At 47.5% G+C, this 16,800-nt stretch overlaps 1 protein-coding gene across 1 annotated transcript in view; it reads right to left on the bottom strand.

Annotated features, from left to right (window-relative positions):
* Nucleotides 1–16,800, bottom strand: part of Acss1 (acyl-CoA synthetase short chain family member 1) — a 51,247-nt gene that overhangs the window by 21,367 nt on the left and 13,080 nt on the right. Inside the window, exon 3 of the mRNA XM_036184500.1 lies at nucleotides 2,830–3,029. Within this exon, the coding sequence (XP_036040393.1) occupies nucleotides 2,830–3,029 (200 nt within the window). The remainder of the gene's footprint in view (nucleotides 1–2,829; nucleotides 3,030–16,800) is intronic.

Here is a 16,800-nt window from a genome sequence, read left to right as displayed (position 1 = left end):
TTCTACCCTGTCACTCGCCCCAGGAGCTTGCCCCAAGTAAGGAATGGTCACATCGCCCGGTGTAACCACCGTGGCAGAGAAACACCAAGAGATGAAGACCAAATTCCAAGGCTTCCACCCAGCCAGTCCTGCCAGTGACTTCTGTCGGCCAAGGCCCTTTGCTGTCTGGAGAATAGAACCACTGCCTCCAGGTGGGTTCCAGGAGTTGTAGCCCAGCCTTGCCTTCAGGGGAGCACCTCCCTGTCACATCCTTCCCTCTCTTCAAATACCTAGCCAGGCTTGGCTCGGCACTCTCCCTGGAAGTCCACATTTCTACATCCAAGCTAGCTGAGGCTGGGGGCAGAGTGTGAGAGACAATATGATTCTGAGGGACTAGCCTTCACACTACCTTAAGGGGATAACCCAACAGACTCCCATGTGTGGATTAATTTTCAGTCTGTCCTGTGTAAGAGTCTACAGTAAATACTCAGCAGTGGTAATGCCTACAGGAGTTCTCAATACTCTTGGGTGTTAAGCATTGAATTTCAAGTGTCTCCCACAGGTTCCCAAGCTGGTGGTGATATTTTTAGAGGTTCTAGAAACTTTACAAGGTGGAACCTCGCTACAATAAGTGGGTTGCTTGGGGCATGCAGCTGAAGGTTGTGACCTACACTCACACACACACACACACACACACACACACACACACACACACAGAGAGAGAGAGAGAGAGAGAGAGAGAGAGAGAGAGAGAGAGAGAGAGAGAGAGGGAGAGAGAGTCTCTTCTCTGCTTTCTGTCTGCTATGAGATGAGCAGCCTCTGCTTGGCGGTCCCACCAGCATGACCTTCCCCGTCACTGTGGGCACAGAATCAGTGGAGCCAAGTAAAATGAACTGAACTTTCCAAAACCCTAACCCCAAACAAGCCCTTCCCCACTTAAGGTGTTTTTATCAGGTCTTTAGTTACAATGATACAAAAGTAACTAATATCCCAGAGCCTTAAATCTCTGATCCTGGGTCATACGCTGTTGTTCATGTCCTCCTGTGAGGGAAGAAGCTCTGAAATCCAATTTGGACTCCTTTTCTTAGCCCTATGGCCTACCATCAATGGTGCCTCCAGGGTCACCTCCTAGATGACTGAAGGCACAGGTTCTTCTTAGAGGACAATCCTAGTTGCAGGAAGGGCCTTCCTGAGCCTCATAACCAGCCAACCTTTGCACTCCCATACTGTTCATTCAGAGGTCCCCAAATTCTGGGAGCTTCCCCAGTTCCCAGCCATCACATAAGCATATACTACAGTCAGTTAGGGTCAGCTATGATTCCCCATCCTCAGAGGATTCTAGCAGACACACTCAGTCACTACAGTCACAACAGCAGGAGAGGCAGGAGCAGCCTGCTAAATGCTACAGCCTCAGCTCTTATGGAAAACCCCAGTTCTCCCACTTATCAGCTGTGTGATTTGGGGTAAATTCACTTAATTTTCTGTGTCTGTTTCCTAATTAAAAGGGAATAATAGTAAGGCATGGTGGCACACACCTTTAATACCAGCAGTCAGAAGGAAGAGGCAGGCTGATATTTGAGAGTTGAGGCCAGCCTGGTCTACATAGTGAGGTCCAGGACAGACAGAGCTACATAGTAAGACCCTAACTCAAAAAACAAAAGGATGGAGACAATAGTAACCCCTTCATAAAGAAAAGACCAGGACCAGACAAGTGCACTGGCAAATGAAGAAGTGACATTTAAGAAGGCCTTGCAAGCCAGGTGGTGGCAGAGGTGGCAGCGGATCTCTGTGAGTTCGAGGCCAGCCTGGATTACAGAGTGAGTTCCAGGAAGGGCTCCAAAACTACACAGAGAAACACTATATCAAAAAACAAACAAAGCAAAACAAAAAACAAAAAAACAAAAATAAAAAATAAAAAATAAAACAAGAGATAGAATCTTAGTCAACTAGCACCAATCTCTCTCCAGTTCTTTAAAAATAGGAAGGAAAGTATACTTCCAATTTCATTTTATGATGACGGTATATTATTTTGATGCCAATGTCAGACAAAAACACTAAAAGAAAACTATAGATGAATAAATATCCCTCCTGAGCAATGTTGCAGAGCCCCTCGGTGCTATTAGTAACAAGACTGTAGCCCACAGCAAGTAGAGTTTGCCCACAGGAAAGCGAGGACAGCTCAGCAAACAGAACTCACCAATGTCATACATGATATTAACAGAATAAAGGAAAAACCTATGTTTCAATGAGTGCAGGGAAAGCATCTGACAAATCCAACACCTTTCATGCTAGAAACATGAAACGATAAAGGAGGAATCTGATGAAATGTCTTCAACCTGCTAAAGAGCATCCATGCAACGCCATGGCTGATGGCATACTCAGACTGGAAAAAAAAAAAAAAAAAAAAAAACTAACGTGTTCCCTCAGCGATCAGGACCCAGATGAGCATGCCAGCTTACCCCATCACTAGTCAACACGGTCGGTCACAGGATTTCCAACCAGTGCCATTAGAGAACAGAGTGAAAACCATCAAGAGTGGAAAGGAAGAAGTAACGCTGTCTCTACCCACGGAAGACATGGACTGTAAGTAGGAAATCCATTTGAAAACTATGAAAGTTAATAAGCATTCAATAAACTTACAGAACATAAGAATAAAATGAAACTTTCAGTTGTGTTTGATGGGCAAAATGGTGTTCACCTGTAGTCCCAGCCCAAGAGACTAAAGCTAGTAAATTTCAAGTTCAAGGCCAGTGAGAAGACTGTCTAATGAACCATGGGTGGGAGTATGTTGGCTCATCATACACAAGGCCTAGGGACTTCTGAGCTCCTCCCATGCCAACCCATGCTCACCATCATTGATCCTCCCAGCCAAGGACTCTGCACTAAAGCCAGCAAATACCACTGTATGGATAGCTCCGATCCTGGCACAGGCCAGCATTGCCGCCACGGCCAGTGGGGACACAGGCATGTATATGGCCACACGGTCCCCTCGGTGCACTCCATGCCTCTTCAGGGTGTTGGCCAGGCGGCACGTGGTCTCCAGAAGCTCCCTACAGCATAGAGAAGAGAAGGCCATTAGGGACAAGGAAGAGCCACAATGCGGAGTGGGGCAAGTCACAGACTACAGGCACTGTGTCCCAGCCCAGTGCAGAAGGAAAGCAGTGGATTTGCAGCATGGCGAGACAGTCACTTTAGTTTCTGAGAGGTCACGTTCCCAAGACTTTTAAGAATGTTGGTTGGAAAAAAGAAAAAAGAAAAAAAAAACCCGCAGAAGCAGGTTTTTTAAAGAAAGTCTTCTGGCAAGAGAAAAGGTGGTTCCCAGTTTTCTATATCAACAGAAGCCAAGGCACCAAGAAACTCTTCTTCTAGTTAAGTGCTTAGATTTTGGTGGGAAGGTGCCAAATTGGTAAAGCCATAGTGACTGGGAAGAGAAAGCAACAGAAAGAGGACCTCCTTGCCTCTAACCCCCTGGGCAGAGTTGACAGGAAGAGATCTATGCCCAGCACTGACTGGGCATAAATGACAAACTGGCAACAAATAGGCAAGCGCGCGCACACACACACACACACACACACACACACACACACACACACCCCTACATCCACATGATATATAAGAGTCCTTTACCAGGTCACAACATTTAGCCAGCTAATCAAAAGATAAGAAGTTGGGTTGGCTCAGAGTTAACTAATGACTCTTTCATAATCATAACCCTTGGCTAATCATAGCCCATGATACTGAACTCCAAGAATACCAGGAGCAGCCGAGTGATGGCGCACACTTTTAATCCCAGTACTCAGTAAGCAGAGGCAGGTGGATCTCTGAGTTCTAGGCCAGTCTGGGCTACAGAGTTTATTCCAGGACAGCCAGGGCTACACAGAGAAACCTTGTCTCGAAAAACCAAGGGAAAAAAGGAAGGAAGGAAGGAAGGGAGGGAGGGAGGGAGGGAGGGAGGGAGGGAGGGAAGAAGAAGGAGAAAACTCAGGAGTATAGAATAGGAAAGCTGCCCCACTGTGGAGGCAGAAGAGAAAAGCAGAGCAGGGGGCAGAAGTAGCCTGTGGCTGGCTGTTCTCATACCTTTGCTCATCAAACTTGAATGTGGAAAATGGATACCCAGTAATTTTCCCTCTTTTTCTGTACATTGTTTAATATTAATTAATTATTTACAATAAAAAGTCCTAACTCATTCCATATGTTAAAAAAAAAGTACTAACTCAGAAGGCTAGAGTAAGTGGGAGAAAAGACCCCCTTTTCCTGGGTTGAGGGACGCTACTACTGGCCGCATTCCTGACCTCTGAATTGTACCAAGATGCTCCAAATAAGGCAGAGCCAGGCCTGCAAGCAGACCCAAGGGGGAACCTTGCTTCAAGCCCCTCAAAGCCCCTGAAAAGCACAATTCCCTGTCCACAGGGCTTCAAAAAAGGCTAATCTCAACGAGAGGCCCCTGGGAAACCACAGCAGAGTGAAAATGCAGCCCCCATCTCAGGCAGAGTTCAAGAAGCCCTTTGTTTCTTCCGAAGCTGGTCTGCAAAGGCACCGGAGTGAGCCTGATGCCCGGCCGGCCTGCTATTGGCTCAGCTGCTGGCCACTCCTGCCCAGCTCCATCCAGTGCCCCTTGAGGGCTTCCATCTCTTCTCTCTGGAGCTTTAAAGAGGACAAAGGCACCATTCAGAGTACTTTGCCTACCTTTTCCCTAAGTTAACAATGAAAAAACACGCCAAGGCCAAAGCCACAGAATCTAGGGCCCAGAATCACTCCTCCTCCTCCTCTAAGAAGCCTGCCCAGTGCTAAAAAAAAAAAAAAAAAAAAAAGCAGCTGTGATCAGTAATGCATGAAGAAATCAGGGCCCTTCCCACCAGCTCTGTTTTCACAGCTCTAGAGCTTATGCGCTAGGCAGTGCTGAGTCTCGAGTGCCATGCCCGCTGACATGGTGTTGAAACTCAGCCTTTACCCTGCAGCAGAGCAGTTTAAAGAAAGAAGGACTGTGGACTTTCCTTATAGCAAGACCTTCCAATAGCAGACACAACACGTTCTGTAATCGACCTGACACGTGCCTAACATCACACAATGTAAGTGCACCCTCCACCCCTAGCCTGAGAGTCTGAAACAGGAAACAGCTAGAGAGTTCAGAGAAGAAGGAGCTGTATTTACCTACTCATTTTTCTTTCAATCGAAGTTGGGTGGTGGTGTTGTCATTGCCATGAGATAGGACCTCAAAGCCCAGGCTAACCAGAAACTCTCGCTATAGCCTAGGCTGACCTGGAACTCTCCACCTCCTGTCCCACCTCCTGTGTGCTAGAATTACAGGTGTGTGCCGCCACCAAGCCCAGCTCAAAGCTGTTTTCCTCATGACTGATATTGAAAGATTCTTTTCCTCCTAGTCATTTCCTAGTGTTAGCCCAAGGAAGGAAGATATTAACTGGTGTGTATTGTGTTTAGGAAACAACAAATTGACAATGGATGGTCTGTCCATTTCCCACACTGACTCTGGCTTTCCAAGATCATAAAATAAACACCCGTTGAAAATCTCATCCTCTTCAGTATCTGCCTGTCCTATAGAGTACAAGGTCTGCTTAGACAGAGCTTCGAGTCATATTCATTGCCTTCTGCTCAGCATTTATAATAAGGCGAGGTCATAAAAGACATTCAGAAAATATTTATTAAGTGAGTATATAAATGAGTACAGCAAGTGAACATAAAATGGGAGCCACACAGATCCAAAGCAATGAACCACACCCCTGCAGCCCACTAGCATAATCTCTCTACCCTCAAGCCTTGGAGGGTCAACTCCACGACCTAAGCAAACACAGAAGGACTCTGCTACAATCTCTAGAATATGGAATTCCCTTCAGTGCAGTTTTAGTGATGCAGAATGTGATAAGACTGACTGCATCCTATCTTGAGGAACCAGCCCTGGGAATAGTTACTGAGCCATAAAGCCTGATTTTATAGTGATGAAATCCACTCAGTCTGCTGCTTACAACCCTCAGAGAATGGAAGCCACAGAAATGGGCAGGACAGGCTTATAAACTAAGTACACCATTGTGAGCTGTTATGACCATGACCTTTAGCACAGAGCCTTGACGAAAATATTAAGCACCATACTTCAACATGGAAAACTCCCAAAGCTGCTGCTGTTTGCCAGTGAAAGCCCAAGACACAATCAGGGAATCCCATGAAACAATACCTGGGTGGCTGGGAGTGATACCGGGACATCTGGTCAACCTGGGCCACTCCAGCTATATTTTCTAAATTCTCTCAGAAAACAGATGTACTTTCCTTGTGGTATGCTACGTTCTGGTGAAGGCACTGACTTCAGCCTTTAACCCCCAGAAGGGTGTCTCCCTGGACACCCAGTAGTGTCTGAGCAAAGATGAGGATCTGTCATGGAACAATGTCCTCTGAGCATAGCTGCCATTGCCGTTAACTGGAACAGCTGTGAATACCTGCAGGATACCCTGTCAAGACCTGGCTCTTCTGCTTTCTTATAGAAAGGGATGGTATGAGACCCTCACCAGAGCCTCCAGCCACTCCCTCCTGCACGCCACCCCTTCCCAGCTGTATGCAATTCTGCTCTAGCTGCTGGTGATCTCAGGGGTGCTCGAAGTGTAAAGAGTTTGGAAAGTAGTCACTCATGCCGGAGTGGCACTCTTCAGACTTGCAACTGTTTGCGGGTGGGGGCTGTAACCAACCCTTCTCCCATGCTTCTGTAAGGAACTCTGATAAACTTACTGGTTCACCATGCTAGCCTGGGGGTGGAACTGCTGCTTTGCCCATCTGCCGTGGTAGACGTATCTACCCAAGAGAAGCTAATACATATAATACGTATAACAAGATCTCACTAGGCTCCCCACATTTTGGAATAAAATGACCTTATAAAAGAGTGTACCACTAAAGGAACTGTAGGCCCCAACTATGATGCCCCAGGCATCTTTAAAGGTATTTCATGGATGGTGGCTATAATCATTACAGAAAATCAGCTAAGAGATAGGGAAGAGTATTAATTAACTGCCTTTTTTTTTCTACATGGGTATTGCATCCAGGACTTTACACATGTAAGACAATCACCCTATCACTGACCTACACACACAGCTGAATACAACTTTATTCACTGAGACAGACTGTTCTCAGGATAGAAGCCAGAACCTTACACATGCTAGGCAAGCATTCTACCACTGACCTACAACCTCAATTCTCTGATGACTCCTTAGCAGAGTCAGGCACCTCATGTCTCTTCCTGTGAGGGAGAACATAAAATGCCAGCTTGTCCTATGTAAGTTGCAGGACCTGATCCTCGGCTCTAGGTAAACATGGCCGGGTGTTTGCAGAGGCCTTGAGTGAAGCATTTCCCTTGAGCAGTCCACATGCCTTGTGGCCAGCAGCCAGCACAAGAGCAAGGGCAGATTAAGAAGGGCACAGGTCACCTACAAGTACAGCTGCTGCCCTATGGGCACTCACTGGGGCCTGTGGTTCAAAGAAGCCTAGGGGAAGGTATGCCCACCCTATACCATCTGTGCAACCACCAGCCACCACCCTCCTGCAGCCACACTTGCTTCCCACTGTGAGCACAGGGAGCCTTCCCCCTAGGCCAGCCACAGCCACCTTCAGGCCCATCACCTCTTAATGCCTCAGCCTGAAGTGGCTGGTCCCTTTCACAAATTCTCATCTCCCTCCTGTTATAACAGCAGTAACTAACAACTGTAGAGTGCCCTGTACCCAAGATGGTTCCCAATCCTTCAGATGGAAGAACTTTTGCAACAGCTTTCTGTCACTGAAACAAAAGACCTGAGCGAATCACTTTAATAAAAGAAAAGGTTTGTTTTGGGCTTATGGTTTTATACTAATTTATTATTTCATTGTTATTTCTACTGCTTTGGACCTGTAGTGGAGACTCAGGACATCATGGTGAAGAGTATGCGGTAAAATCTTCTCACCTCGGGGTGACAGGGAGAGAGGGGAGAGGAGAGGTGGTGGGGGCACACCAAATCCCAATATCTCCTTCAAGAGCATGCCCACAGTGACCTAAAGACCTCCCAGTGGACTTGACTTCTTAAAGGGCCTACCGTGTTTTAGTGCCTCAGGCTGCACATGGTACTGTCAATGGCCGGTTCTCTCAGGCTGGTGGTGGGATGAGAGGGGCAGAGCAGTCAAGACCTAAACATCAATCTATGAGCTCTAGTTCTTCATATGAATGTTGTGGGAGATTTATACATTGTGTGAAGATGTGTTGCTGTGATCGATGTAATAAAAAGCTGAATGGCCAATAGCTAGGCAGGAGAGAATGGGTGGGACTTCCAGGCAGAGAGGGAGACTGGGAGGAGGAAGCTAAGTGTACAATTTAGGCAGCAGACTTGGAGAAAGTCAGATGTGCCGTACTAAGAAGACATAACCAAGCCACGTGGTAGAATGTAGATTTTTAAAATTAGGTTAATTAAGTTATAAGAGCTAGTTGGGGGAAAGCCTAAGCTAAAGCCAAGCTTCCATAATAATGAGTAAGTCTCTGGGCCATTATTTGTGGGTTGGAGGTCCAAAGATAGTCCCACAGGAAAGTCCTTATGTATGAGGAAACCAAGACACATGAATGCTAAGCCACATTTCCCTCAAAGCTATTCAACCCAATTAACTGGAGCAGGGTGTAAACCCAAGCCTGACTTAGACAGCTCTTCTCTTAAACCCCAGAATCACAATAACTTCTTTTTTTTCTAATATAAAGCTTCTCCAAAACCATGATTTCCCCCATCAACCACGCTAGTTAGTACTATCCCCTTGAGTTAGTTTGCTTTTAAAAATGTATTTGTTTTAAAGAGGACTAGGCTGAGAGGATAGCTTGATGACAGCCTGTGCTCAGCATGTGTGAGGCCCTGAGTTCCATCCCCAGCACAGGAGATAGAGAGGGAAGGGAGTGTGGTGACATTTTATTTGTGCTGAAATGTGGTGATATTTTATTTGTATGTTAATAAATAAAGTTTGCCTGGAGATCAGAAGACATAGCAAGTCACTTTAAGTAAACACAAAAGTCAGGCAGTGGTGGCACATGTCCTTAATCAGATCACTTGGCAGGCAGCGTCTCTGTGTATGCAAGGCCATACTAGGGAACAGAGCCAAGCATGGTGACACATGCCTTTAATTCCAGTACCAAACATAGAGACCTGGAGGTCTGTAGAGACAGGCAGTGACAAGGAAGTGAGGTAGCTGGGCTAAAAGCCAATGAGAGGGCAAAACAGCAAGGCAATAAAGGCGTAGGTAGACAGGAAGTAGCTCACTTTGGAAGCTGTGGCCTGGTGAGGTAAGGTTAGCTGGTGGCTATGCTTATTTCCCTGATCTCTAAGGCTTTCACTCCTATATTTGGCTCTGTGTTTTTTACTTAGTTAGACCATTTAGAAATTTGTCTACAAGGGAGTCAGAGGCTGACTTGTTCAAAAGGGAAGTAAGGGACTGGAGAGATGGCTCAGTAGTTAAAAGAGCACACTGTTCTTGCAGAGAACCCAAGTTCATGTCCTACTACCTGCACTGGACAACAGCCTGTGACTCCAGTTCCAGGGGGGATCCAAAGCTCTTGACTCTATGGGCATCTCCACTTATGTGCACATACATACAAAGAGATACACACAATGTGCATAATTTAAAAATTAACCTTTTTGAAAACAGGGAGGAAGTAGCAAAAGAATGGATGAAAGTCCACCAACTTGGAGGTGAAATGAAGCCTTTCCTTTGTATGAACAGAATGGAGAAGAGGTCTTGGGGAAGAGTATAATACCATACTCAACACCTTCTGCCCCTGGTGTTGCCCCAGCCATGTCCAGGTCAAATCCACATTCCTGACTAAAGCCAGAAGTCTGTCGGCCAAAAATACACTCCTGCAGGATAGCAGCAACTAGTCAGACCTGAGAAAGACTCTCCTCATCAACACCTGATTTCCCTTTGGCTCACTTCTTGTCTCCGGAAAAGAAGTTCTCTCCCAGACACAAAGCACAGCTCACATCCTAGAGCAGGCAAGTGCCAAAGCAGTAGGCACCCAGAAGGTTCCCACAGGCTTCAGGCCCAGTGAGCTGCTAGAATCCCAGCATGCAAGCCAGCAAAAACAGCTGGGCAGGGCAGAACACTTCGCCCTGGCCTGCAGACATGTTCTCTGCTCCAAAGCCACACAGGAAGTCCTTTTCCTGGTGAGACATGAAAATGAATGTAGCTATTAACCTTCTTAAAACATTCACTTTCCCTGTGATAACAAACAAACAAACAAATAAGCAAGCCACGGGGCGTTTCTCAGGCTCTGCTCTAGGTTTGCATGGCTCCCGTTCCACCTGGTGGATTTCCTGCACTCACTCTGCACAAGTCCATGTGGCAAAACAGAGAAGCCAGGTTCCCACAGAAAATTCCAGACTAGACACAAGCTGGGAGTCATTCTCTTTTTGAGACTCCTCCTGTGAGTCCACAGAACACTGCAGTTTGACACTTAGAGAATGATCTCTGGGAAAGATTCATTCCAGCCGACATGGTCACCAGGATGCCACCCCAGGAGCCATAGGCTGGATGCTTTCCCTGCCTCTTTGAGCAGCTTGGTGAAGCATTTTACTGTGAGAAGGAGAGGCAGTTCCGGTGACCCTGTCATGCTGGCAAGGGTTCAAAAACCAGCTTTCTTGGGAAAACAGTCTCGCAGCATGTGCCAGTGCTCACAGTGTGAATCTCACCTCTCTGGCTGATTTCAAACCTCCACTATGACTCCCTAAACAAGGTGTTGAAAGCTAAGCCTGGAACCAGTAGCATGAGAACTCAAGCAAGCGTGCCTTGCTGCAGCAGGCAGCCCCTTGAAACAGCCTGTGCCCTCCAACCTCCCTGAGGATGTCCTTAAAACTAACTTAAACGAAGATTTGAATTCTCCCTTCATAAGAAACTGTCAATCAGCCAGGCAGTGGTGACACATGCCTTTAATCCCAGCACTCGGGAGGCAGAGCCAGGCGGATCTCTGTGAGTTCGAGGCCAGCCTGGGTTACCAAATGAGTTCCAGGGAAGGTGCAAAACTACACAGAGAAACCCTGTCTCGAAAAACCAAAAGAAAGAAAGAAAGAAAGAAAGGAGGGAGGGAGGGAGGGAGGGAGGGAGGGAGGGAGGGAGGGAAGGAAGGAAGGAAGGAAGGAAGGAAGGAAGAAAAGAAAGAGAGAGAGAAAGGAAGGAAGGAAGGAAGGAAGGAAGAAAGGAAGGAAGGAAGAAAGAAAGAGAAAGAGAAACTGTCAATCACGTCATACTTTCCATTTAATACCTGGGAGGTGGGGAAGAGCAACTGCATGACTCTTTTTATTCCAGCCATGTCAACTCCTTTTCCTGGCCACATGCCTTCTCACCCTGGCTTTCAGATAACAGTGAGTTCTGTAGACTCTGAGAGGTTGGACCCACTGCACTTCGGGACATAGGTTCAAAGGCAGAGAGCACACTAGCATGGTTCCCTTGGGTAGTCCTGTCACTTTGGTCAAGCAGCTCATTCCTGCTGAGAGGCACTAGTCCAGGAAGGCTGGAAACTTCACCAGGTCTGGTACCCTCTCTGTGGGCTCAAGCCTTCCTTGCAATTCCACAAAAGCATCTCCACTGGCATCAGTGGGAAACACTCCAACAACCTCGCACGAAACAATGAAATCATCCACTTCACCAGCTAAAGAGCCAGATCTCTTCTCCAGGCTTCTCAGAGGAAGCTCAGCTGGCTTAGTTGGTATGAAATGTCTCCTCACCAAATCACAGCAGTGCCAGGCAGAGACCTCTGTTCTAGGAGAGCCAATTGACAAGGCCCACTTCTGCCCTGACACTTACTTTGAGCTCTATTCTTTCTGACTGGCAAGCAGCTCTATCACTCAATCTGACCTTTGCCCTCCCTAATCTCCCATTTCTTCTTCAGCTAGCTCTCTGTCTTTATACATCTCCCAGCCCTCTGGTACCACTAATTCTGCTTGTATCCAACTGGCCTGAGTGCTTGCTTTTCCTCCTTCCAGGTAATCTGAAAGACAGCCAGTGAGCAGGACACTATAAGCACACAGGATGTTAACTGGGGGGTGTGGCCAGTATGTTAATTACTTCTGTCATTGCTGTGGTCAAATATCTGACCAGAAGGAACTCAAGGATGGAAGAGGTGGCTCTGTCTTACAGTTCAAGGAGGACAGTCCTAGCAGGGAGGGCACAAGGCAGGAGCGAGAGGAAGTTAGAGGTACAGTGTTCAGCTCCCATTCTCTTTTATATCCAGTCTGGGGCCCCCAGCCTATGGAATGTGTCTCCTACAGTTATGGTGCATCTTCCTACTTTGATTAACCTAGTCTACAAACTCCCTTACAGACAAGCCCAGAGGTTTGTCTGCTAGACAATCCTGGATCCTGTCAAGTTGACAACCAATACTAAGCTACACAGGCAGGCCGTCCATGGGCTGCAGAACTACCCTGTGAAAGGCAACAGACACCAGAAGAAGAATTTTCTTCGCCTTGCAGAGGCCAAGCTGAGCACAAACCTAATAATGACTTTCCCAGCTGTATGAAATTCCCAGCTCCAGAAGCTCTCTGGGAGTCCGGGCTGTAACCTTGAATAGTGACCTGAGGTCATCCACAGCGGGGAGTGGAGAGACCACAGGGTACAAGCAACTGGAGTAGAGCAACACGCTAGAGACTGGACACAAAAGAGATGATAAGAGACTTCAGGAGGACAGAAGGCTGGGTGGCAGAACCCTCACAATCTGCCCTCACCTTCCCAAGGCTGCACCCTAAGTATGGCATGCTGTGTCTTCCACACAAGAAGAAGGCAAGAGCGAGGGGGTGAAAAAAAATGTCCCTGGAGAGGGACAGAGGATGCAGTGTGGGAGGGGGAACAGTTTCACATTTCTAGATAAGCAAGAGGTCTGTCTGAACCACAAGTCTGCTGTCCTAAAGGGGACCCTCCTGGCAGGGCCACAGGAAGCCACAGCTGCATACAGCAAAACTGTCAATGGGGCTAATTCATAAGCTGTAGTCTATAGAGCTGCAGAAAAAGGAAGAAAAACACAAAACAGGAACAAGGAAGTTCTCCACCACAGGCTTCTCAGACAGGGGCAGAGGCCATGCCCCTCCTCTTGAAAACTGAGTCCCTCTGCTCTCCCCCAGCAGAAGCTTTTCCATCTCCTGCAAGCTGGCCACTCCCAACTGCTCTTGCACAGCAGAAGGGAACTCACAGTGTGGAGACCCAGCTGTAAGGGAGGTGTTTGCTTCTGTGTGCTCTTCAAACTGAACCTTGGTCAGGCTTGCCCCAGAGAAAACTCAAAGAAGATGCATCAAAGAGGTTTCCTGAGACAATACACCTTCTTAGCAATCCAAAGATCCTTCCACCTAAAGCATAAACTTCTGAGACCCTCAGTGTGCCCAAAAGAATGACAAAAAATAATAATAGAGCAGTAGTCATACATAAGAAGATAAAAACATCATCCGGCTTCAATGTAAGAAGCCAAGGTCTTAAGGAAAGGTTCAAAATCAGTGTATTCAAGACGGGAGAGTTGGCTCAGAGGTTAGGATTGGATACTGCTCTTGCAGAGGAACAAGCTTCCATTCCCAGTATCCACATAGCAGCTCTAACTATACCTAACTGTAACTCCAGTTCCAGGGGATTCAATGCCCTCATGACTTCCATGGACTCATGCACACATGGTGTAGATACATACACTTACACACACACACACACACACACACACACACACACACACAGACACACACACACACACACACACACACACACACACACACACACAGACACACACACACACACACACACACACTTAAAATAAATAGACCATCACATGCATTACACTCAGCACTCAACTCCATCAGAGCAAAGAATAATTCCACTTTTCAAATGAGAAAATTGAGAGTCGGAGGCATGATGTGTCCTGGGTCACACACAGCTGGGGAGAAGTGAGAGCATGGAGCAGGCCCACTGAAGACCCTGGCACAAGATTACCTGTACAGACCCCTCCAAAGTTTGTCTTCCTCTGCCTCTCAACCCAAGCCTTCCCAGAACCTCCCCAACTGATGTCCAAGGAGTGACTTCCAGTTTCCTATCACTTCAACCCAAAGAGACCAGCCCCTTCTGGTCACACTGGAAGATATTCTGGGTCAAGACAGAAATACGCTCCTAGGGAGGTGGCTTCAGCTGAAGATTCCCCCATCTCCACCCTGACTTCAGTATGTGCTATATGCCAGCCCTGTCACCTGGACAAGGGGAGACACACACACACATAGTCTGGACCCCATTCTGCATTTCCCGGTGGTTCTCTACTATAATGCCCAATGCCCAGCCCAGCATGTCAGGAGGACACCCTCCCTTTGATGCTCACTGAGGCCTTGGAGGCAGGCAGGCAGCATCCTAATGGCCTTACTGCAACTGTGGACCCTGCTGCCTCCTAGGAGTGTGTCCCACCCACTACAATGGCCCAGGATAGAACCACAAGCATCAGCACCATGAAAACCATGGCACAGGCCCATGGTGCTGTCCTTCCTCAAAGAGCACTGGACCCTGCTTCCTACCCTATTTTACAATGCTAGTTATGCCCTACCCTCCTATTCAACAACTAGCATTGGAGAGTACTGGTGTCATCCCATGCCTCCACTCAGAGACTGAGCCAGAACTGAAGGATGGGCCCCAATGCTACAAGGTAGGCCATTAAAGCAGAGGGGGAGGCTATGGAAGAAAGAAAGGGACCAATGAGATGGAAGAAGGGTGCAGGGGAGGGTGATGGGGGCCAATGAATGGGGCAAAGCCTAGTGATACACATCTAAGAAAATGCCATAATGAAACCCATTATTCTGTACACTAAAAAGAAAAACTGACCTTAGGGTTTGTCATCTGGGCTCTTGTTAAAAGTCAGACCTCTGCAGTGAGCCAAAGAGAAGAAATGTGTTGGTTCAGACCTGGTGACTCTCCTGTGGTCATGCTTGTGGACTGCAGGGCCTCAGTCAGTTCCCTGACTTATGCCCTCCCCATCCTAGAAGTCTGGACTGAAACTCTCAAGCACAATAGGGAGGGCCCCACCAGCCAGACAAGCAGAGTCCCCGGCCAGCCTCATCAGTCCTACCACAAAAGCACTGGGGCTTCTCCACATGTACCCCAAGTCCCTGCAATGCCTACCTCAGGTGTTTAGGGTTGTCATATGAAAGGCACTCAGGGGATAAGAAGGGACACTGACTGCCCAAGGGCCGTCTGGCCTCCTGCCTCAGGAAGGACCAGATTATCCATGCCCTGTCTGATGGCTTCCTTCAACCACCGTCTACGAGTCGAGTGTAAGGGGAACTCAGCCTATTGTTTCCCTATGGTCCCACAGCCTGCTTGCTGGGAGGTGAGCACAGGACATCCAAGCTGGACTCCAACTTCAGGTGCCCTCTGGCAGAGTGTGCCAGGGAACTGGCTCCATCTGTCTCTCTTCTCACAGCTCTGAGTTTATGGCCACATACAAAAGACCACGTGAAGTGGGTTATTACAGGCCAGGGTGCAGAACATGCTCCTGAAGGGCACAGGTGTGTCTACCCACAGGCAAAAGCTAATAAGTCACTCAGGGTGTGTCTTCTCACAAGATGGTGACAGAGCCCACATAAAGCATAAAGCAGATTTCTACCCATGCTGTGGGGGTTGATTTTAAAAGTATGTGAGTGGGAGTGTGTGCATGTGTCTGTCTGCCTCCATACATGGCACACTGTGGTGACTCTTGTGAGTTTCCAGGATGGTGGTGTTATTCAGGGCTGAGCCCCACATTACTGGGTAAAGGAGTTGCTAGTTCACCAAACCAGATTCCTCAGAAATACACTGTTGAGAAAACTCATTAGACACAGTGGTGAGAAGACCTGAGTACCTGAGGAAGGCGGCAACACATCAGTGTCCATTCCTGACAAACTAAGTCCCAGACCAGATGCTGACTTGGCTAATTCTGACAGGCTTCATCCCAGGATCCGTCAAGCCTCAGAAGCATCTGCTGACGTGGCCCTTAGCATTTGATGTGGGTTCATGGCATTGAACTTGCTGATGTAGGGTCAATCTGTGGCTCCCCACCCATGCCAGGCATTTGCCCATAAACAAAAAACATCTCTCTGAGTCTGCCTCCTTATCTGTAGGGTGGGATCATAAACTATGTCAGAAAAAAAAAAAAAAAAAAAAAAACACTGACCAACAGTAATTGGGGAGCTAGACAGAAGAACTAATAATCCACAAGGAGCAAAAACTTAAAATACAGATTTGAGTTACACAGCATGTGCATGGATGGGTCAAAATCCAGCAAGTTGGTTCATTGCCAGTAAAATTCATATCAAAAGAGAAAAATAAGCACATACAATCTGTCCTCTGGTTGATGGGGACACATGCATGTTGGAGAGCTTGGGAGAAGAGCACTCAACAGGTTTGAGTGACTCTAACACCCCCCAGAGACCCATGTGTTTGAATACACGTTTCCCAGCAACTGGTACTGTTTAGAAACATTAGAAGGTGGAGCCTTGCTGGAGTAACTGGGTCACTTGGGAGCAGGTCCTAAGGGTTATAGTCTGGCCCTCCTTCCTTCCTTCCTGAACTCTCTCTACCTCTTGACTTTCACACAATGTGACTGTCTCATATGCCAGCCACCACAGAACAGCCCACTGCTATTCCTTCACCAGCGTGACAGACCGTGTGCCCTCAAACTGTGAGCCAAAAGTCAGCCCCCTCCTCCCTTCCTTTGCTTTTTGTCATATATTTGGTGGTGATGAAAAAAATGGCTAATACAATAGGACTGATACCCACAACTCACTTTGAAAGGCACCAGAAAACAGGATGGATACCCAGACAAGGGGTAGAGATACCACA

This window comes from Onychomys torridus, chromosome 4, assembly GCF_903995425.1.
Source record: "Onychomys torridus chromosome 4, mOncTor1.1, whole genome shotgun sequence".
In the NCBI taxonomy this organism is placed as follows: domain Eukaryota; kingdom Metazoa; phylum Chordata; class Mammalia; order Rodentia; family Cricetidae; genus Onychomys; species Onychomys torridus.
The sequence above is the reverse complement of the archived record's forward strand: the minus strand, read 5'-3'. Positions and strand labels throughout refer to the sequence as shown.